This window comes from Pituophis catenifer, unplaced genomic scaffold (genome assembly GCF_029215685.1).
Source record: "Pituophis catenifer annectens isolate HBS135680 unplaced genomic scaffold, rPitCat1.0.hap2 SCAF_3, whole genome shotgun sequence".
In the NCBI taxonomy this organism is placed as follows: Eukaryota; Metazoa; Chordata; class Lepidosauria; order Squamata; family Colubridae; genus Pituophis; species Pituophis catenifer.
In genome coordinates this window covers 130,306,783-130,330,122 of record NW_027256883.1, presented here as the reverse complement: position 1 = coordinate 130,330,122, position 23,340 = coordinate 130,306,783, and the positions used below count along the sequence as shown (strand labels likewise).

General features: G+C 36.9%; 1 protein-coding gene across 1 annotated transcript in view; it reads left to right on the top strand.

Moving 5' to 3' along the window:
* Positions 1-899, top strand: part of ALG14 (ALG14 UDP-N-acetylglucosaminyltransferase subunit) — a 45,176-nt gene extending 44,277 nt beyond the window's left edge. The window contains exon 4 of the mRNA XM_070941185.1: positions 302-899. Within this exon, the coding sequence (XP_070797286.1) occupies positions 302-532 (231 nt within the window). The 3' untranslated portion in view covers positions 533-899. The remainder of the gene's footprint in view (positions 1-301) is intronic.
* The last annotated feature ends 22,441 nt before the right edge of the window (positions 900-23,340 follow it).

Sequence of the window (23,340 nt, the reverse complement as noted above, 5' to 3'; positions counted from 1 at the left end):
GCATCCCGGTTCTGATTGGCTGACAAATCTGCTTTGGCCTGCTTATTCAAGATGATGAACATTGATTAAATCTTTGATCCACCTTTTCAATTTAATGCTAAAGTGCATATTTCCAATGTTTAAGCTTTACTCATATGTCAACATTAGCTTCCCCCCCCCCTTTTTTTTTTGTATTTTGTGTTAAATCTGGATTCATTTCGAATGTACTGTGCATATCTACTTTATATACTTTTTGCTAATATATTTTTAAAGATTTTTGGAAGGTTTGATGAGCCCTTTTCTTTTCTTTTTTTCTTTTTAGGTGCTATGCAATGGCCCAGGAACGTGTGTCCCCATATGTCTATCTGCCTTTTTACTCAAAATACTGGGACTAAAGAAAATAACCATTGTGTATGTTGAGAGCATCTGCCGTGTTGAAAATCTATCTCTGTCAGGAAAAATTCTTTACCACTTTTCAGATTACTTCATTGTCCAGTGGCCTGCTCTAAAAGAAAAATATCCCAAATCTCTCTATTTTGGAAGAATAGTGTGACATGCTACGAAGGAATACAACTAGTGCCAGTACGACCACTAAACAGACTCTGAATTTCTTGAATTTCTTTCAAGCTAGACCTGATGGTAAATCAAACAGACTGTATGTGTGTGCCATCCAAGGTCACAGAGTTGGCACCCTGGGAATACTGTTGCTTTGTTGCTAGTTCCTAAATCTGTGATGTTTGTTTTTTTTTAAATTTCCCCCCCCCAAATCTTGACTGCTATATTTATATTTATTTTTGTACTCTACTATAATTGCATTTAATTGTTTTTATTATTGCCATCCAGAGTCACCCGTCTGAGATGGGCAGCTGCAGAAATTAAGGATGAATCAATTAATATGACACCATACTGATGTGTTATGACATGGCATTAAAATATGAAAACAAAGCTTCATATGCGATGTGAACTGAACTAGCGTCTCAGAATTGAGAAATTATTGCTACATTCCCATTTCTTACTCTTGACTAAACCTTTTTTTCACAAAGTTTGCAAAGTTTTGACAATAATAGTTAAGATGGCCGTATACAATCCCATTGAGCTTTATATGGAAAAAGTCAATTGAGAAGATGCTAGTTAGAGCAAATAGAGATTCTTCCTGCCAATTATCCCTATTCCCTCTGGAATAGAACTATGTTTTAAGATTCAGGTCATACAACCCCATTTCAGAGGCCAATGAGATAGAAATGTGTGCGTGAGAGTGAGAGTTCTTTTTTGGTGTAACAATGCTTGTTTCTTGTACTCAAGCAATAAAATACAGGTAGCCCTTGACTTACAACAGTTCATTTAGTGACCAAAGTTACAACAGCACTGAAAAAAGTGACTTATGACCATTTTTCACACTTACAAGCGTTGCAGCATCCCATGGTCATGTGATTCACATTCGGATGCTTGACAACTGACTCTCATTTATGACGGTTGCAGTGTCCCAGAGTCATATGATCCCCTTTTACGACCTTCTGACAAGCAAAGTCAATGGGGAAATCACATTCACTTAATATCCCTGTTTGCTCATTTAAGAAACAGAAGTGATTCACTTTACAAATGTGACAAGAAAAATCGTAAAATAGGGCAAAACTCACTTAAATTTTCCACTTAGCAACATAAATTTGGGGCACAATTATCGTAAGTTGAGGACTACCATATCTGCTGATTATTTTAAGCATGAAAGAAACAATCAAATTAACTTGGCCCCACCACAGTTTTCATTCTGCTGCTTTTTTTTTCCAAAACTCAAAACAATCTGCTATCCTTTTCTTTTTATCTTTTGGCCTAGCAGAGTGGTCCTGTGATTTAAAGTGCAGTTATTAAAGCCTTGTCTTGAATTGTTAAAAAATAAAAGAAGTACTGGATGCCACAAACAGAAGCATCATTTGTTCTCAAGAAAGACAGATTTTCCAAGCTAAGCATTAAATCTTTTTAACCGTATTAAATTTCAGACAAGATACTTTCATCAGATAAGCGACAAGATATATATATATATATTTAGTATTCTTGGTAGTCCCATTTGTAAATACTTAAATGATGGTTAACAATGCCAAGAGGAGTGGAGATGAGAGAGAAATGCAAGAAAAATACTATTTTGTCAGCAAAGATGAGTTTAGTGTATTTAGGTTTTGTTTAATACTTCCAGACATGCGGGTTAGTACTTGAAATCATTTCCCTTAAATCAGAAATGGCATTAAATATTAAACACTATTGAGAATAATAGATTTCAGAGTAGACTGGATTTTCTGAAATGTGTTGTAGTTGTCTGAGATTGTTAGGCAAATTCTAGTCCAATATTATTCTGTGTATATAGCACAGTAAAACCCCATTATTCTGTGCATAAAGCACTGAAAACATCAGTCATCGGTATACAGCACTACGTAAGCAGACCGATTTAGCAGAAACGCAAACATTGCAGAAAATAACAGAAAGAAAAACAAATGTGTTACGTGATACATCTATGGAGCCAAACAATAGTCTAAGGTCTGTATCTACACAAGCTTGCTACTTTTACTTCCCTCTCTGATTCTTTTGATTGAGCTAGAAAGAGAGTTTCAGAGAGTGTCTGCATTTTACCCATGTGATAAAATCAAGATGTGTACTAAAAAAATATGCTTTTCTAGTATGTCAACTTGATGCTGTCGGATGTTTGTGTGAAATTGGCAGGAGAAAGAACATTTTCTGAAGGCTTTCCTTAGTTTGATTGCAAAGTAAGTTTAATATCCCATGAGATCTGCTTCAGCTTTTTTGAGCAGTTCCATTTTCATTTTTAACAGAGAAAGTGGAAATTGACATAATTATGATGGCACCATAACAATCAAATTTGGCTTGGCAAAGTCTTCTGATGACACTGACTTTTAAAAGACAAAAAATAACAGACATATATTTCTGTATCTTGTGGAGGGGGGATAACTGAACAGTTGAATGGAATTCAGCTAAGGCCAGTAATGTAATTGAATCTCTTTCCAAGTGTGTCTTATGGAATAGTAAGACTGAAGCAAGCAACTCAGCAATCTCCAGACATTGTGGATTCCCACCACCACCCCCCATCAGTTCTCCACTAGCATGGTCAATGGGCTGTTTGATCTGTAGTTCAGTCTGGTCTGCATTGTATTGCATATTTCTAAACCCCGCCCCCATGTTATCCCATAACCTCTAAACGTATACTGTATGCATAGAATTTGGGGTTTTTTCCCCTTCCATTCAATTCTCAGAGACTGCTGCAATTGTCTTGGAATCCTGTAATTTTCTTAGCAAAGTTTTTCAGCTGTGGTTTGCCATTGCCTCCTTCCTAGGGTTGAGAAAGAGTGACTGGCTCAAGGTCACCCAGCTGGTTTCGTGCCCCAGGTGAGACTAGAACTCACGGTCTCTCCATTTCCAGCCTGATGCCTTAACTGCCACACCAAACTGGCCCTTTATTATGTGGTAACCAGAACTCAAATTAGACTCATGGGAATTTTTTATCTTTTTAACCAATGAGTTCACAGAATTGTATTATGGCATGTGTATCCCAGTGCAATGCATACATTGTGCAAACATGTTTCCTCTGGCTTCAGTAGAATTTATTTTCAAATATGGGATTATAGGACTTCATTTTTATTCCAATAACAGATTCTAAAAATTTGAAATTACCATTGAATCGTAGGGAATTCTATGAGATTTGATAATTTTAAATAAAATATTTGACATTTTTCCATCTTTCCTTTTTAAGCTAAAGTACATAGTTTTTGTTCATTCCCAGTTTATCTACATAACCATCTTGTGAGGTATGTAAGGCAGATGGATGTTAATTAATTGTGATGAATGAGCCAGGATTTAAACCTTTCTTAGCCTCAGTCTAATCCATGAACACAAATAATTTTCAGGGCTGTAAATCTAGGTAAATATCACTTAACTTTATCTCTCCAATAAATTTTCCTATCTGAGCTGAGTTTTCTTCATTGCCAGTTTTTGGTTTTGGTGGGCATTTTGCTGAGATGTGAGGTAACAAAATATTAATTAATAGTTTAGCTGGAGCACAGCAGAACCATTTTTGCAGTGTGCTTCACTAATGAATTCCTTGTGAAAACTAAAGAATTTCATTGAAAGCATCTTTGTGGAATATCTGTGAAGGACTAAATAACCAAGGGAATGTGACCTGACCCCTAGTTTTGACTCGTGTTCTAACTTTTTGCCTAGTGGCTCAGATGAAGGTTAAAATACCAGGACTTTTTGTAGAATTGTATATTGTTTAGTAAATAAGGACTATCATCCACTGATTGTTATGACTGAAGCTCTTTCAGTTCCTAGGAGAATTCATTTATGAGGCAAATTTACTGCTGCTTAATGTATTCTGCAGTCTAAAAAATTCCTCTCCCATGCTACAACCTTTTTCTTCTCAATGCCCACCAGATCATTTGGACCAATATTTTCACCGTTCCAAATTAGCATGGCAATTAGATATAGTAGGCATTTTTAAGTTTTTCATGTGACCAAGGGGCCATGAGAGACTATGACAGCTGCAACTTTGCAGATTGATACTAAGTAACTTACTAAAAAAGTGGTTGTAACTTGAGTATCTGTAGTTCTATGAGGAAATATTTCAAGCTTGGACCCCCTTCTCAGAATCTTCTGCCCATTGATTCTTGCCCTTCTCTTGGGTGTTACAGGTAATAAATCCACAACCTCTTCCCTATGACAACCCTTCAAGTACTGGGAGATGGTTATAATTTCCCTTAGCCTTAAATTTAGGCTTAAGGTTAAGCTAAAACTATACAGTTCTTTTAACTGTTGTTCATAAAAGTTTGGCTCCAGATCCAACATCATCATTGTTGGTCTTCTCTGCACTATTTCCAGCTCCTTGGCTTCCTTGTATTGATAACCACAATACAAGGATTGTGAACCACAACACAAAGATTACTGGACACAGTAATCCAGGTGTAATCTGACCAGTGTAGCATAAAAGCAGAATTACCACTTTTTGTGATCTTTATATTACACCTCTACTAATGCAGCCTAAGTTTGTATTGACCCTTTGGGCAGTTGTAATACACTGCTGGCTTACCTGTGATTTACCAGGACATCCAGATTCTTTTCACAAGTACTATTGAGAACCAGGTGTCACGTAACCAGATGTAACTTTACATCCAATTTTTCCTATCTAAATGCAGAGGCCTGCCTTTCTTGCCACTGAATGCAATATTCAAATCTTTCAAATTCATTTTGAACCTTGGTCCTATCTTCTGACGTTTTAGCCTTCTCCCCCAGCTTTGGGCCATCTGCAAATTCAATCCCAGCCAGGGGTGGGATTCAAAAATTTTAGCAACTGGTTCTCTGCTCGGTTGCTGGGTAGGCATGGCCATGGTGGGTGTGGCCTACTTGGCCTCCTGCACCATGGCAGGGGGGGCGTTTTTGCCCTCCCCAGGCTCCAGAGGCTTTCTTTGAGCCTCCAGGAGGGCAAAAATGGCTTCCCCTGGGCTCCGGAGGCCAGAAACGGGCCCATTTCCAGGCTTCCGGAACTCCTGAGGCCCGTTTTTCACCTTCCCAGAGCCTCTGCGTGGGCCCTGCACTTACCTGATATCCAAAATGGGCCATGTGGAGACTCAGGGGAGGGGAGGGGTGGGCGGGGCCAGCCAGTCCTTGAAACTACCGGTTCGGCGAACCAGATGTAAAATTAGCATCCAGTTTTCCCTAACCGGTCCGAACCAGCTGAATCCCACCCCTGATCCCAGCCAAACATTCCTGAAAAACACATCCCTCTTTTCATTCCTAGCTTATAACTGAAGCCAGCTGACCTTATTTTTTCTGTTCCATGCAGAAGGCATGATATCTACCATTTTTCTAACACAAAGCTTTCTATATGTATGGCCTATGTCACTTTACAATGATGACAAGAATGATATCTCCTCAGCATCTATTTACTCCTCTTGGTGCTGTGTCTTTCCAGTTGATTATTTAATTTACTTCCATTTACATGGCCACCCATTTCAAATTCATGATCCTGGGCAGCTAACAATATTTTAAAACCGCATACAAACATAAACCCATAAGAACATAAAATCAATGAAAAATAACATCATAGATGTAATCTACAACCGACGAGGTTAAAAACCACCAGCATGAATCAGCACAACTATTGGATGGAATCTATGTGGATCCCAAGGCCTAGTGACTTCCATCCATGGTCACTTTGTTTTGTCTTGCTGGGCTGATTTGACACTAGAAGAGAGCAGAAGGCCCATATTGCTAGAGAAAGCGGTAGGACGGGGACTCTAAAGCAAACAAAACATTCTGACAGATGGCTAAACCCACCACTCTAGCTATCTGTCAAAACTTGCCTCCTCCCCCAATCCCAGTCCACATTAAGGGGAATGATTGATTTTTTTAAAATCCCAGCAGCTGGGAATCCCACCAATTCCCTGCACCATAAACTGCCCTCCTTGCTGGCCTCATTACCAAAGCAGAGTAGAGTTTCCTGCCTAGGCAGGGGGTTGGACTAGAAGACCTCCAAGGTCCCTTCCAACTTTGTTTATTCTATTCTATTCTATTCTATTCTATTCTATTCTATTCTATTCTATTCTATTCTATTCTATTCTATTCTATTCTATTCTATTCTATTCTATTGACACAAGCAAATTTAGGCTGTCTTACCATATGTTATCTCATGGACTGAAATAAATCTTATTAATGGTCTGAATGTGTTTTAAATAGGATGGATTCTTTTTTTTTTTTACTAAGTAAATGAGCCAGAAAGTAAGGACAATTTGCATTCAATGTTCCAAACAGAAGAGAATGAATCAATGCATGGGTTCAACTGTTGAACAAACACAACTCCACAAGTTCACACAGAAACCATGAGTTGCAAGGAACAATGAAGAGGGTTCACAGAACATACTGTATTAAAGCCAAGTTCACATCAAGGCTTGTTTGAAATCAGTTACTGATTTACCTGATTGCAGAATATCATCTTGCTTGGAATGCTGGTCAGTACTTCCTGGCTCTACACCAAGTTATCTGCATCCCTGTTTGGTTAAAACCGGTTATTTCAGAGGTTTTGCAAACTTGGGAGACTGTGGGCAATCCCTTTCAATTGCCAGGAATTCTGTCCTAATGCCACCCTCAGGGCTTCTGAACTAAAGCCAGCATTTTATCCCCCCATCTCTAAGGCTTCAGCAGCCTGACCCTATATTCAACTGGCCTCCCGCTTTAGATGCCCAGTCATGCCTGCAGCTACTGAGAAAGAAAAGAGATTGGTTGCAGAAAGTGCAGATATTGTGATTTTTTTTCCCACCACTCTAGCTCAGAGTGAATTTTACATTTCATGGAGTAACAGTGACTTTCAACCTGTCATATACGCTGCTCTGATTTTTCAGCCAATGGCCAAACAAATGGACAAACTTTGTCCTGAAAGTACAGATGGAAGAAGCAGTGCTGGCAATTCATTTCAATTCTTCGTCTCTGGAATATATAGTTGTTTCAGGATTGGACTGCCTAAGCAAGGCAGCCTTTGATCTTCATGCTCCCCCCCCCCACCAACTGGAAATATTTTCTATCATTTTGTGGCCACAGAAGTGAAAGTGATGGCCCATCAGTTGCACACTATTGAGGAAGGACTGAGGAATGCTAGGGTGGATTAACCCAAAGGAAAACCAGGAGGTGTGAATTCTGCAAATCACAGGATCTCCAAGATGACGGCTCCACAAGAGCCATATGGGTGGAGAGGTGAGTTGTGGGGAAGCAGTTGGGACTACAGCTCTAAACTTTTTAAACCTTATTGTCCTCACTTCATTAGTAGATTAAAAAGCAGGGATCCCTAACCCCCGATCCATGGAGTGGCACTGGGCCATGGCATGCCAGAAACCAGCAAAGTTGCAAACAAGCAAAATTCCATCCGCGGGATGCAGGCAGCACATAAAAGCACACCATCCCCAGTTCATATAAAAACCTCTCTCCATGGAACTGGTCCCTGGTGCCCAAAAGGTTGGGGGCTGCTGGAGTAGAAGAAGGGACCAAGTCAGGAGATCCTTTCTTGCTTCTTCATTTTTCTTCACTGCAAAGGAAAAGTTGGAAACCAGGCATGCATACATGCATTTCACAGTTACCACAAGAAATGTGGGTGAGGAGGTGAGAGAAATTACATAAAAATCCAGATCCTTGAACAACTTGGAGGCAGGGTGGTATAGAAACGCAGTGCAGGTATGAGACACTGGCTTAGTAAATTATACAGGAACATATATTTTTCACCTTCTATAATCATGCTCCGTCAATGGGTGTACACTATGCAACTTGATTGTCCCTAGCAGGGCTGCCCAGGGCACGCTTTTTTAATTCATAAAGTCAAAACCAGACTTTGATCAGCGCTTCAGTTTCACAGGCAGGTACCTTACTCACAATTTTTTAAACAGGTTTTTTTGGAATTAAAGGAAACGACTGGGACTTGTTTCAGCGTGTTTAACATTTGCTCTTGGAGATCTCTGACATTTCAGCGCATTAGCATTTTATCCAAAACTGAGAAAATGTTTCATTATCAGTGAGATAGTAAAGCTTTACGAATGGAACCAGCTGCTTCACATCAAGAAGTGGCCAGGGCCATCAATAATCTAAAGTAATAGCTGTGCAAATACACCAACAGATTGTAACTCAGAGAGAAATTACCTTAACCTAGCTTTGATTAGGATGACCCAGTTGCTGCTGAAACCACAAATCACAAGAGACTTCTGGCTTTAGACCCACAAAAGGTCATGATGTTAATTTCTGTTAAAACTCAAGAGGGGATCTGGGAGCTCTTCAAATATTGCTGAAATAGCACTCCTTGCAGCTCACCATTGGCTGTACCGTCTGGCTGCTATCAGGAGCTCTAATCAGCGACAACTGATAAACTCTTAACTATTTAGGTTGTATAAAATATCATTTTCTTTGAATCTTTTGGCACAGAAGTGGAAAAATTAGCATTCATCCCATTCTTTTCCAAGTCTGGCTCTGTTTTTGGTCAAAGAATACAAGGCTGCTGTGGTTATTTTAAATGAAAATGCCTTCCTTTGCTGAAATCAATACCAAAGAAAAATATAGCTATTGTGATATATGATAGGAATAGTCAATAAAGTAACTACCATGGTATTAATTGAACTCAGAAAGCGTGGGTTAACCTCTGAAATTAGCTGAATGGAGGCTTAATTAGCAAACTCACAAGAATGGCTTTTTCTCAGCACGGTCAACCAACCATTTACCAAACAAGCCATTTGGATTCTGATTGTTGCTTTCCTCATAGCCATACACTGCATCACAACTGATAGCAAGTATAAGAATCTATAGAGTCCAAGGCATGGAGACAATCTAATAGATTAATAATAATAATAATAATAATAATAATAATAATAATAATAATAATAATAATAATAATACAACAACAACAACAACAAGATCATTCACTGGAAATTGTGCCAGAAGTTTGGATTTGAGTACAGCAAAAACCACTGGGAACATCAGGTTGAGAAAGTTTTAGAGAATGAGAAACTCAAGATCTTGTGGGACTTTAGGATTCAGACTGACAGGCACTTGGTCCACAACACACCTGACATAACAATAGTTGAAAAGAAAAAAGTATGGTTCATTGACATTGCAATACCTGGTGATGCACGGATTGAAGATAAGCAGCAAAAAAAAATCACAAAGTACCGGGATTTGCAAATTGAAGTTGAGCGACTGTGGAAAAAGAAATCGTGTGTTGTCCCGATTGTAATTGGAGCCCTTGGAGCAATACCCAAAGGACTACCCCGCTATTTAGAAATTCTAAATTTGCTGGACTTGAACATTTTGACTCTACAAAAAACCACCTTACTCGGAACAGCTTACATCCTCCGACGATACCTTAACAGTTCCTAGGGCCTTGGTTAGGACTCGAGCTGCTGAGCTATTAACCAGCCTCAAAGGCTGTGAATCTCACTAAAGATTAACCAATAATAATAATAATACCACACCCTTTGGTTTGCTGTGAAAAAAATCCCCATGTTTGGCTCCCTCTGCAACTCCCTGCTTCTCATGTAGGTGTGACACAACTTGATTCTTTAACAAGCCAAGAACTTCTGCTTGAAACTTGGCTTTTCATTGTCTTGTTCTCAGAGGTAAAACCAGGTGATTCTAGATCTTAGATTTATTATTCTCACTGCAGAACAGAGGGGATTTAGATAATCAGATACATTGCTTCAGCCATGGAAAGCCTTCTCTCTGTGATTTACAGCTACTTCTTTAAACACAGTGTTAGAACAACACAAAATAGAAATGCCAGGAAGGAAGAGCTTGAGCTTGCAGTAGGATCTCAACAATAAAAGTTAACTTCTGCTGCTCCAATGTGAAACACATGGCTATTTTTTTCATAGCTCACTCAGTAAGGGTAGCTTTTAAACAATGATCTGTTGAACAAACTGTACTATCCTGGTGTTCATATAGCACTAAAAGTATAGTAACCGCTCTTGGCACCAGCATGCCCATGCTGGCCACCTGATGATGCAGTTGCTAATATCTTTGTCATTTCCTGTAGTCAAGGTGGTCATTTGGGAGACAGGATTCACAGTGGGCACCCTAGGCACTGAGTTTCAACCCTTAAGGCACCAATTTTGCTTCTCAAGACAATAAACCAGAGGTCTTCAAACTTGGCAGAACTCCCAGAATTCTCCAGCCAGCTATGCACAGTTGTTATATTATAATACAATAGGTACAATAGCAATCCTCAACTTACAACCATTCATTTAGTGACTGTTCAAACTTACAACAGCACTGAAAAAAGTGACTTATGACCAGTTTCCACACTTATGACCATTGCAGCATCCCCAACATTACAGGATCAAAATTCAGATGCTTAGCAACTGGCATGTACTTATGCAGTTGCACTGTCCCGGGGTCATGTGATCACCATTTGTAACCTTCCCAGCTGGCTTCTGACAAGCAGTTAACAGGGGAAACCAGATTCACTTAATGACTAAATGATTCACTTAATAACAGTAGTGATTCAATTAACAACTGTGGCAAAAAAGATAGTAACATGGGGCACAGGTCCCTTAACAACTGCCTCACTTAACACAAATGTTGGGTTCAATTGTGATAGTAAGTTGAGCATTACATAATACGATATGTAATTATATCGTATTATATCGTATATCATATAATACATATAGTATCATGGTAATATATTTTAATGATTTATTGCCTTTACATGGGCTGGGGAAAATTATAAAACATTTCTGGTGAGGAAGTAGCCAAATGGTGGAATGCTGGCTGTTTTAACCTAGTTTTTTTTATCAAGCTGACCCTAATTTTGATATTTCCATTACTTTTTAAGAGCTCAAAACATTTTCTCATTTGTGCTAGATTAGGGCTGTCAAACTCCTGGTCCACGGGCTGGATGCGTCACACACTGGCCAAGCCCACACCTGGTTTAGTGAAGGGGGAAAAAATCCTGATACATCACATGGCGACGATGTGAATTTGACACCCCTGTGCTAGATTAATTCAATACTTGACTTTATTTTCTTTTTGGGGTTACTTCTGACTAAAAACATATTTGACTGAACTGTAAAACACAAAACAAAACAGGATTATATAGATAAGACTATCCACATCCATTGCCTTGAAATACAGGAAATACTAAGAGCAACAACTCCTTCGCAAGGGTCTATTTGTGCTTTGGCTAAATAAACTGACTGTATCAAGACAGATAATGAAAGTACTCTGAATTACATTTTACAGCTTTCTTGATAAGAGGTTGAAGGACTTCAGCAAGGGCTGTAGCACAACCTCTTCACAACAATCCAAGTATTGCCAAGGATGTTCATCTTAGATTCAAGCCCAGTCTTCTTAAAAATCCTAAATTCCACCACTGTGTCTGAATGGTATTAAATGACTGCAAAATTATAATCTTGCTTTGTGGCAAGCCTCCTAGGGCAAAAAGAGAACTTGGAGAATGGTCTCAGCAATTTCCTCTCTGACATTGTTTTTTATATGTTATGAATTGATTTTCATCCTTCTCTTGTTTTACTGTTAATTTCTTAATGGAAATATATTGAGATAAATGAACTGCTACATGTACAATCAATTAATTAAATGACAATTGGATGGAGGGCTTTTAACAAAACATGTGTTGTTTAAGTTTAATCATTCCCCATTTAATTAATATTAGGGATTTACTGCTTTCTCTGTAATATCCCCAGAGCCATTTCAGTAGCCCAATAAGCTGGAACATAACTTAATTTCTTCTCCCACAGGGAGAAAAACTCAACACAGTTTTTTTCTTTAGAATAGAGCTCAGATTTTAATTTAAATATTAAAGTAATGATTGTTCCAATACACTTAAGAATTACTAAGAGAAAAAACTGATTAAAATACTGTCAAAAGTATCATACAAATTTTCTTAGTCTCATTCGAGGCCAATGTTCCAATTAGTCATTAAAAAAAAGTTAAATATCTGCTTAGAAAAAGCTTTCCTTATTTTGTCAAGCCTAAAACAACTATTCATTATAAGCAGTTATACAATGTTTTTGAGCCCATAAAAAAAGCTAAGTCACTTTCAGTTTACCAGTATTTTTTTAATTAGTTCAGTTTTTGTTGCCTGTGCTTTTTCAGATTCCTGCCTTTTTTGTTCCTCCATCCTAAAGAACTGCTAGCAGAAATTACTAGATTCTATTGTAAATAATGATTTTTAGAGAAGCTAGCAATGCAGAATTTGCATTCTGTTATAAATTAATCCAGCTATGGCAAACGCTTAGTGGCTGATCCCGGCATGTAAAATAAATCAAGGTTAAACACTGGATTATCTGATTTTGGCAAAAATCACAATAAAAGGAAACCACAAACAAATTTCATTACTGTACTGAAACAGTCCGTAGCCTATCAGTCTGTGAAGCATTATCAGTCCCTAATTATAGTGCCAAGTAGAAGTAATTTAGATAGCCAAACTGAAGCTTTCCATTTTTATTTAAGCAAAAGTTTGGATAGGAAAATCTTATTCAGTATAAATAGTGGCAGGCAGTTTGTTGTTCGGTTAAGTAAAATAATAGGACCAAACTATTGCTGCTTGGCAATAATATCTAATGCAGCATCCAGAAATATATCAGTTCAATCTGCCTTTGCTCCCTTGTAAGAAAAAAAATCCAGTTACAAATTAACCCGAGAAAATAAAATACTAGTGGAGAGTGAGCAGCTGCAGTACTCCCAATGTCAATTCTAATGTATAGTATTTGTGCCTCACCCGGGAAGTAGCTACAGCATTATTCTTTAAAAAACAAAATAAGAAATCCTTCCAAACTCAATTCATTAGTATTATTCTAGGTAGAATTTTCTATTGATTTAGCAATTAATATTTCCTGCTCTATCATAATACTGTCCAACTACTGTACTAAAGTTTGCAGATGATACAGCAGTCATTGGTCTCGTTCAAGATGATGATGAATCTGCATATAGATGAGAGATAGATCAACTGGCCCTATGGTGCAGCCGGAACAATCTGGAGCTGAACACTCTTAAAACTGTAGAGATGATAGTAGGTTTTAGAAGAAACTCTCCTATTCTACCACTCTTACAATATTAGGCAAAGCAGTATCAACAGTAGAGACTTTCAAGTGTCTAGGTTCTATTATCTCCAAGGAAATGGTCACCTAACATTAGAACCATCATTAAAAAGGCACAACAAAGAATGTTCTTCCTGCGTCAACTCGGAAAGCTCAGATTGCCCAAGGATCTGCTGATTACAGTTCTACAGAGGAATTTCTGAGTCTGTCATTTGCACCACAATAACTGTCTGGTTTGGCACAGCAACAAAGAGGACAGGTACAGACTTCAGTGGATAGTTAGGACTGCTGAAAAAACAATTGCAACCAGCCTGCCTTCCATCGAGGATCTGTATACTGCATGAACCAGAAAGAGGGCTGAGAAAATACTTACAGACCCCTCACATGCTGGACATCTATTTCTACTTCTCCCTTCATGATGCCACTAAAGAGCATTGCATTCCAAAACAACCAGACATATAGTTTCCCACCCACCCACCATGCTATCACTCTGCTGAACACTTAATTCTCACAGCACTGTCTCATTTCTCATCTTTCCTATCTTTTCCTATTGGTTTCTTATGATTTATCAATTGTTTGTATCTTATTAATAATTTAACTATGATTTATGATCTATGACCTATTATTTGCTCTCTATATGTACACTGTGAAAATGTGAGATACATTCTGTATGCATCCAATCACACTTGGCCAATAAAGAATTATATTCTATTCCTATTCCTATTCCTATTCCATTCCATTCCATTCCATTCCATTCCATTCCATTCCATTCCATTCCATTCCATTCTATTCTATTCTATTCTATTCTATTGTTCTATTCTATTCTAATTCTGCTCTATTCACTGTTCTGTGTCATGCATTGTAACTTTGCTTGCAAACTATACTAGTATAGATATTCCTCAACCTATGAACAACATGGAACCTGTCCATTATGGTCACTAAGTTATGACAGGCATAAAGTGAATCATCATGTGATCAACCCCATTTTATGTCTTTTTATGGTGGTGGTGAAGCAAATCCATTGTTCGCTAAGGCTGTTTTTGCCAAAACCCAGAAATGAACACTGGTTTTCAGGAAAACTATTGTAAAGTATGGTCACATGACCATGGAGCACTGTAAATAGTGTAAATGCAGGCCAATGATGAAGCAACCAAAATGTGGTCATATGACTGCAAGGGGAGCCAACCACTGTAGCTTCAGAACTAGATCAGAAATACTTTTTGAGGGGTCCTTCATAACTTTGAACATTTGCTAAACATAATTATATTGGGCAAAATCTTAATCTTTATAATATTCTGCACTACAAAATTAATTTGTCCACTGTGCTGTAAGAAAAAGAAAGAAATCCAATGCAATCAATGTTAATCAGAGGAGCTCAGCAATTGAACAAATCCAATGTATCACTGACTTTTAGCTAGATAGCTTCCTTGAGAAAGGTGCGGCACAATCAGCAATTAATATTGTGGCATCTTTAACAAACTGATTACAGCATAAATCTTTGTGGACTACATTGCAGTAGGTTGCCGAGTTCATTCTATGTGCTAATTATTTTGCTTTGCCAGCCTTAAAACCATTTGAAGACTACAGCCATGGACTACAAATGGGATTCTCTCACACATGGTGGTAAATACTCTGTGTGAAGTTCATAAACTGTGGTGGAATTGTCTTGCACTTTTGTAAAAATGCCTTTGGCTACAGACATAGTAAAACTATTCGATGTGTCTACAGTCAATTTAGTCTATTATCCTGAGATCTGTGTTCTGGCAGAAAAAAGATATTTAGATTGATTTGTTCTATGTACCATTTGTTTGCTTTCTTAGCTCCATAGCATTTTCCATCACCAAAATTCAGAATCCTCAATATCTTTTCTATCATGCAAAAAAAAAAAAAAAGTCAATTACTTTTATTGATACATTCGCCCTTTCCCTTCCATTTCTATCTGCACCCATTACCAGAGTTTAAATATTTGAACTTTGCAACAATCATTAGTAATTGTGGCTATTTCTATTTGAGTCCTAAAAATCATACCTGGAAGTCTAAATCAGGAATAGCTCATTGCTTTAATTAGGCTTCTATCGTGGATATATATACTATCAATTGTACCATTAAGCATGTTCTTCCATTTTTATCTGCCAGTCTGATGTTGTAAGGTATCAATGTTGTGCTAGATTTATTGTTGCTACAATCAACATATATCTTAGTCAATTGTAGTAAAACAAAAAAGTCTGTGGTTTCAGCTCAAATGTTATTTTTAATTTTTTAAAAACTTTTGATATTTTTCTTTCTAATACTTCTGGTTTTTTTTTACCATGACCACAAGGTGTGGTAAAATATTCCTTTATTGTTATTGCATTTCCAACATTGTTTTTTTGCTTCATTTATCTTAGCAATCGTAGATGATGTTATATACCATCTGTAGTACATTTTATACTATTTCCCCCTAAACTGGAGCAAACGTTCTTGATTTTTTTCCAAATCCTTTTGATTGGTTCACTGTAATTATTTTTCTCAAATTTTGCATTACAAAAAACATCATACTGTTTTTAATTTGTTCTATCTCTGGGTCATATTCAGCAACAATTTATACATTATAAATTGTATACATTATATAAATTTTAGATAATATTTTGTTTTGTATAAACATTTCAAAACTAGTTTGGTCTAGTGATTAAAGCAGCAGGCTAGAAAATAGGAGGCTGTGAGTTCAAGTCCCACCTAAGGCATGAAAGCCAGATGGGTGACTTTGGGCCAGTCATTCTCTCTCAGCCCAACCCAACCCACTCACAGGGTTGTTGTTGTTGTAGTAGAGAAAACAGGAGGAGGAAAGTGGCATTAGATATGTTTGGCAGATTATTTGTAAAAATAATAAAGGCAGGATACAAATACATCAATAATAAAAAATTGATTAAAATTTGATTAAATCTGGGGGATTTTTTTAGAAGTTTTTGTGCAGGAGGGAAAGGAAAAGGAACCTCCCTTTTCAGAAAAACTAGATCACGAGCCAGGATGGCTTCAAAGAAGCAGGAAGGGAAGGCGTCAGGGGGGGGATCCCCCACACACAAACATGAAAAGCAACCTCCCCCTGCTCAACAGTTACAAACTCAGAAAAAAGAATTTGATGTGGGAGATTTAAAAGAATTTATTTCTAAAACTTTGGATGACAAATTTCAAAAATCCCAACAGGAGATAGATGATAAACTTCAAAAATCACATCAGGAATTTATGCAGGAAATTAATGAAGTTAAAGACATGGTGAATCAGAATCAAAAAAAGGTGACCAAAAAAATATCAGAAGTGGCGTCTGGCCTGGTAGAATTTATTGGGAAAGTTGATTTTAAAGTTGAAGAATTTAAATCAGAAGTTAATGTCAAGATGAAAGACAATGATTATAAAATTGATGAAGTTGACAATAAAATGCAGAGAATTGAAGATGAGATTGTTATGATACAATTCCGGGCGATGGAATTTGCTATACGGCTTCGGGGAATTCGAGAGGAGGAGAGACAGGACTTGAGACAAGTTTGCTCTGAAGCCTTGGCTAAGATTTTACAAGCTAGTCCTGATTTGGTATTTCACAAAATAGATAAAATTTACAGAGTCAACTCTTGGGTGGCCAGACAAAGACAACTGCCTAGAGATGTGGTGATATATTTCACTGATAGAGAAATTAGAAATCATATCCTGCAAAAATCTTTTCATACTTCTGTACAAGTGGGGGGTTCACGACTTGAAATTTTTAAAGAATTACCTCCTAAAATGCTGAAAGCTAGAAAAGAATTTGGTTTTCTTGTTAAGGAATTGAAAAATTTACAGATACCCTTCCGGTGGGATGCACCAGCTGGGATAATTTTTAGATACAAGGGAGAAGGATATCGGTTGAATACCGTGGAGAAGGCACAACATTTTTATAGTACTATACTTAAGGAAAGAACTCCATCTCCACGTACATCTACAGTTTTGGAGATTAAGGAGAGTGAAGAGAGGCAATTGGAAGAACAGTCTAAGCAGGAATTAGAAACAGTGCAAGGTGCAGAAGGAGGTTTTTTGAGTGAGCCCTTGCTGGATTCTTCTCCAATTTTGGATTTGATTCAGTTGGCTGAAGTGAAAGATCAACGTATAACTAGAGCTCAATCTAAGCTATTTAAACAACAGCAACAACAACAACAGGAAAGACAAGACAAGAAGGCAGTTAAGAGTACCGTACAAGAGAGTGGCGCTATGGGAGGAGCGAGATCGAAGCTTTCGGAGGAACTTCAAAGATATTGCTCCGCGCTCCAGAAAGAGGCCGATGACCTTTAAGTGTCTATCTTGGAATGTCAATGGGTTGAATTCAGCACAGAAAAGGAAGAAAATATTTACATATTTGAAACAATTTAATAATGATATAATATGTTTACAAGAAACGCATATAACTACTCAAGATCAAAAATATTTGATAAACTCAAAATTAGGAGTACATTTTATATCTTCGACTTCGCAGAAAAAGAATGGTGTGGTTATTTATGTAAATAAAAAATTAATAGCGAAAGTTATAGAAGCAGATCAAGATGGTAGGTTTGTAGCAATTGAATTGCTTACAGCAAATGGACCAATTCTTTTGATTGGAATTTATGCTCCCAACCAACAACAGGATTATTTTTATAAGATATTACATACTAAAATATTGCAATGGGACTATAGATCTATTTTAATTATGGGAGACTGGAATGGAGTAATTGATTCTAAATTAGATAAAAAGAGCTTGGCAAAGTCTAGAATTAGACTACCACAGACTTTTTTTGATATGAAAGAAGATATGGAATTAAAAGATGTTTGGAGAATACATAATTCAAATGTATTGGATTACACTTTTTTTTCTGATAGACATAGATCTTTTTCTAGGATTGACTTTATCCTGTTGTCAAATGATCTACTTGTTAAGACCAAAAGAACAAAGATTTTTCCAAGAACCTTGACTGACCATAGCCCTGTATGGATAGAAATTGAGATGGATAAGGTTGAGAGACGCTCTTGGAGATTAAATGAGAACTTGTTTAGATATGAAAAAAATATAATAGAACTTAAAAAGCATTTGAAAGAATTTTTTGAAATAAATTTGAATAAAGGTACTCCAATTGAAATTGTTTGGGATGCAAGTAAAGCTTATATGAGAGGGGTACTTATCTATATGAACTCTAAACATAGACAGTTCCGACAAAAGAAAAGAATCGAGTTGGAAATGGAAATAAAGAATAAAGAACAGCTACTTATTAAAAACCCAACAGATGAAAGAATTCGAGGTGCTATAAAACTTTTGAAAGACCAATTTCAAATGCTTATGGCGGAACAAGTTGCAACAAGCCTACAATATGCGAAGCATAATACATTTTGCAACGCTAATAAACCGGGCAGATGGTTGGCTTACACATTGAGGAAAAAACAAAGTATACGGACTATTGATAGTATTGATATTGGCGGGAAAGAAATCTTTCAACAAAAATTAATTAAAGAAGCTTTTGTGGATTATTATACTAAATTATATGCTAAAGAAGAGGTGCAGAATGGACTTATAGAAAAATATTTAAATGATAAGAGAATTACAAAAATTACTGATCAACAAAAGGAAAGAATGAATTATCCCATAACAGAGGAGGAGATAACAGCAGCAATTAAACAGTTAAAAACAGCCAAAGCTCCTGGCACGGATGGTTTGACTGCAGTGTATTATAAAACTTTGCAAGCTGAAATGGTGGGACAACTTAGAGACTTATTTTGTAACATTCAACAAGGGGGTAAAATACCCCCATCTTGGACAACTGCTTATATATCTTTGATACCAAAAGAACAAGTTGGTCCTAAAAAACCAGAGAATTATAGACCAATATCTCTTTTGAATACAGACTATAAAATTTATGCGAAGGTATTAGCCAACAGATTGATGCCAGTAATTCAAAAGGTGATTCATGAGGATCAAGCGGGATTTATTGAAGGCAGATATATGAAGGACAATGTAAGGCAAGTAATAGACTTATTGGAATATCTTGATAAGAATAAACAGATTCCTGCAGTGCTGGCTTTTTTGGACGCAGAGAAGGCCTTTGATAGAGTGGATTGGAATTTTCTATTAAAGACTTTAAAAAAGATGGACTTTGGGGACCAATTTATACAGGCAATCTCAGCAATTTATCAAGAGCAAAAGGCACAGATTATTATTAATGGAAGTTTGACGACAGAGTTTAAAATTGAAAAAGGAACAAGACAGGGATGTCCGTTGTCCCCACTTTTATTTATTTTAACATTGGAAGTCTTGTTAAACACAATACGGGATTCTAAAATTTTGAAAGGCATAATGATAAGGCAAGAGGATTACAGAATAAAGGCATTTGCAGATGATCTGGTGGTTACCCTATCACAACTAATGGAATCAATAATCTTGATGAATGACATTATACAAGACTATGGTAGAGTTTCAGGTTTTAGACTGAATTCAAAAAAGACCAAAATGATAGTTAAAAATATGACACAAGATCGTAAATATGAGCTTGAAAGGAGGGCAGGTTTTGAAATTGTACCTAAGGTAAAATATCTTGGAGTTCAGGTTGCAGAATCAAATTTGAAATTGTTTCAAAATAATTATGAGGTGTTGTGGCGAGAGGTCCAGAAAGATATGGAGACCTGGAAAAAGCTGCAACTGTCTTTACTTGGAAGAATAGCAGCAGTTAAGATGAATATTTTGCCAAGACTTCTGTTTTTGTTTCAAATGATTCCGGTGCTTAAAAGTGATAAACAATTGAAAGTTTGGCAGTCTGGTGTGAATAAGTTTGTCTGGAACGAGAAGAAGCCGAGAGTGAAACTGAAAATTATGCAAGATGTTCCAGAAAGAGGAGGCCTTAAACTCCCAAACCTACAGTTATATTATGATGCTGCAGCTTTAACTTTAACAAGTGATTGGTTTGGAAGTAAAAAGACTGGAATACTAAACGCAGAAAGTTTTGATCTCGAATTTGGATGGCATGCTTATTTATTTTATGACGACAAAGTAGATAAAGTATTTAAAAGCCATATACTTAGAGACTCCTTGATGAGAGTTTGGAAGAAGCACCGACTCAAATGGGATTACAAAATACCGCTATGGCTGGATCTTGGTCATACTTTGTGGAATACAAATATGTCACTCGGGGGGTTTTTATACAAAGAGGTTCTTTTTACAGATGCGGGCAGATGGCAGCTGAAGACATTACAGACACTGTTGGATGAAGGACTTAATCTAACTTGGTTACAATATAATCAATTACAATTGAGATGGAAAGAGGACCAAAAAACTGGTATTATGTTGCATGAGGAAGAATTGGTTAGACATATAAAAGAGAAAGGTCCAATGCATATTAAAAGGCTTTATAATGTTTTGCTAGAAAGGGATTCAGAAACCGAATTAGTTAAAGATTGTATGATTAAGTGGGCACAAAATTTTGAAGAACCAGTGATGTTGGAAACATGGAGGGAAAAAATTTGGGTTCAGAATGTTAAATTTACACAGTCGCAGAATCTGAGGGAAAATTTCTATAAAATGTTTTATAGATGGCATTTAGATCCCAAAAAGTTGTCATGTATGTACCCTAATGTTCAGCCAAAATGTTGGAGATGCGAATGTTTGGATGCTACGTATTATCATGTTTGGTGGACCTGTAGGAAAGTTAAGGCTTTTTGGATAAAAATTTGGTGGGTCATGCAGAATGTTTTGAAGAAAAAAATTCAGTTTTCTCCACAACTGTTTTTATTGGGTATAGTTAAGGGTTTTACATTGGGTGAAACAAAATTGATATTGTATATGATAACGGCAGCAAGACTGTTGATAGGTAAATACTGGAAGAATGAAGCTTTGCCCACTATCGAGGAATGGACTGTGAAGATGGCCAGTTTTGCAGAGATGGCGAAGATTTCAGCGTATTTAAAAGATTGTTCACAAGAGACTTATGAATGGGAATGGAAAAGGTGGATAGAATATGTTCAGAACAAATATCAAACTAGAAAGTATCAAATAGCTTTTATTTGAAAATAATGTATTAGAAATATTTTAATGCAAAGGGATAAAGAGGAAAAACTTTATAGGGGGAGGGACGGGTTCAGGCTTATATATTAGTGTCATTAGTTATGAGTAAGTAATAGGGAAGTCTGGGGGGGGGAGGGTTAGGGAGGGTTAGGGAGGATGGGAAGTTTGGGGCGGGAGGTGGGGGGTGAAAAAGGGGGTGAAAATGTAATTGTAAAACTTTTGCAATAAAAAAAAAAAATAATAAAAAATTCTGTCATCTTTCTCAACGTCCCTTCTTTTTTGAGATCATTTTTTAATTTTTCCAGCTTGTAAATTCAATAAGCATGGTAAACTACTACTTTTATTGTGTGCAGTTCCTGATGTGTCTTTAATCTGTTTCTTAAATCCAGATATATCGTCTTAGCATATATACTTTAATCTTTTTTACTTAAATTATCCTTGAAAGTCATGTTAGTGAGGCTAGAGATTAAATTGTCTGACTTATTCTTGCTTTTTTAAAAAAACCATTTTTTAATAGGCTGTGCCTTACTGCATGTACTTTCAAATTCTTTTGTTTCTTCCTACCACAGAATTCATGAAATCTATTAGTTTGACCTGCCCCTTCTTTTAATAACATTCAGTTCTTCCAAGATTTTATCTGTTCTGTTATCCATGATAGGCAGCTCTCTCTAGAGGACAATCTTGGATTGGAGGCTAGTCCACCTTTTTAAAAAAAAATCCTGTAGAATTTTATGTCTTCCTTTTGTTGGGGCTTTTTCCCCCAATCTCCATATGAATCTGTCACTTGTTCTTTAGCAATTCTGCAAGTTTTTGTCTGAAATTGGAAATGGTGCCATTTGGAATAGGCAGTTCATTTGAGGTAATATATTCATTTTTATGATTGTATTAAGTCCTAGCCAGGAAAGTTTCAGACCTCTCCATATTTTGAGAACTTTCTTTCCATCATTTGTTGCCATTGCTTTGAAATATATCTTTATTGCTTTCTGTCAGATGGCGTTCTAGATTAGCTGAGTCTTTTGTTATCTCATCACAGGTCTGTTTTTTTTCACAGCATTCTCTTCACCAGAGGTTAAGTGCCTTAGTTTTCTTTTCATTAATTTTGAATCCAGGAAAGCAACCAAAGTCGTTAATTACTTGTTATTAGCTGACCTGCAGAGTGCTCTGTGGTTGCATAATTCTTAAAACTATATCACCAGCATAACATTTCACCTTATATTCTTCTCCTTGGATTTTAATCAGTTTTTTAAAAAATCATGTTTGCAAGGTCTTGAAAGCAATTACAGATAGTAAGGGACCGAGTGGGCACCATTATACTTTACCTATTGGAAAACTTGCAGAGAATATCTCTTTCACTATAATTCTTCAGAATTTATTGTTGATATGCATTCTCCTCCCAGGCTTTAAATTCTTCTGTGGTTTCATTTTGTTTTAAAAACTTCAGTAAAATAACTTTCCCAAATTGTCAGAACCTTGTTCTTTGTCCAAAATTATTATTGTTGCCTTGTTTTTCTTATTGATATAGTCTAGTGACCTATCTTGGCAGCTGAACAAACATAAAAACACAAATACCGCTCACCATTGTGTGCTACCCCGCTCCTCCCCCCCCCAACGCACATATTGGAAGGAGTACTACAGGTGCTTATTCAACCCCACCACTACCCAAAACAGGTCTTGGGAAAGTACCCCTGTTGTGTGGGTCCAGATTCCAAGCTCAGTATAGCAAGAGTCACTGGGTAACTGAGTCTAATGGGC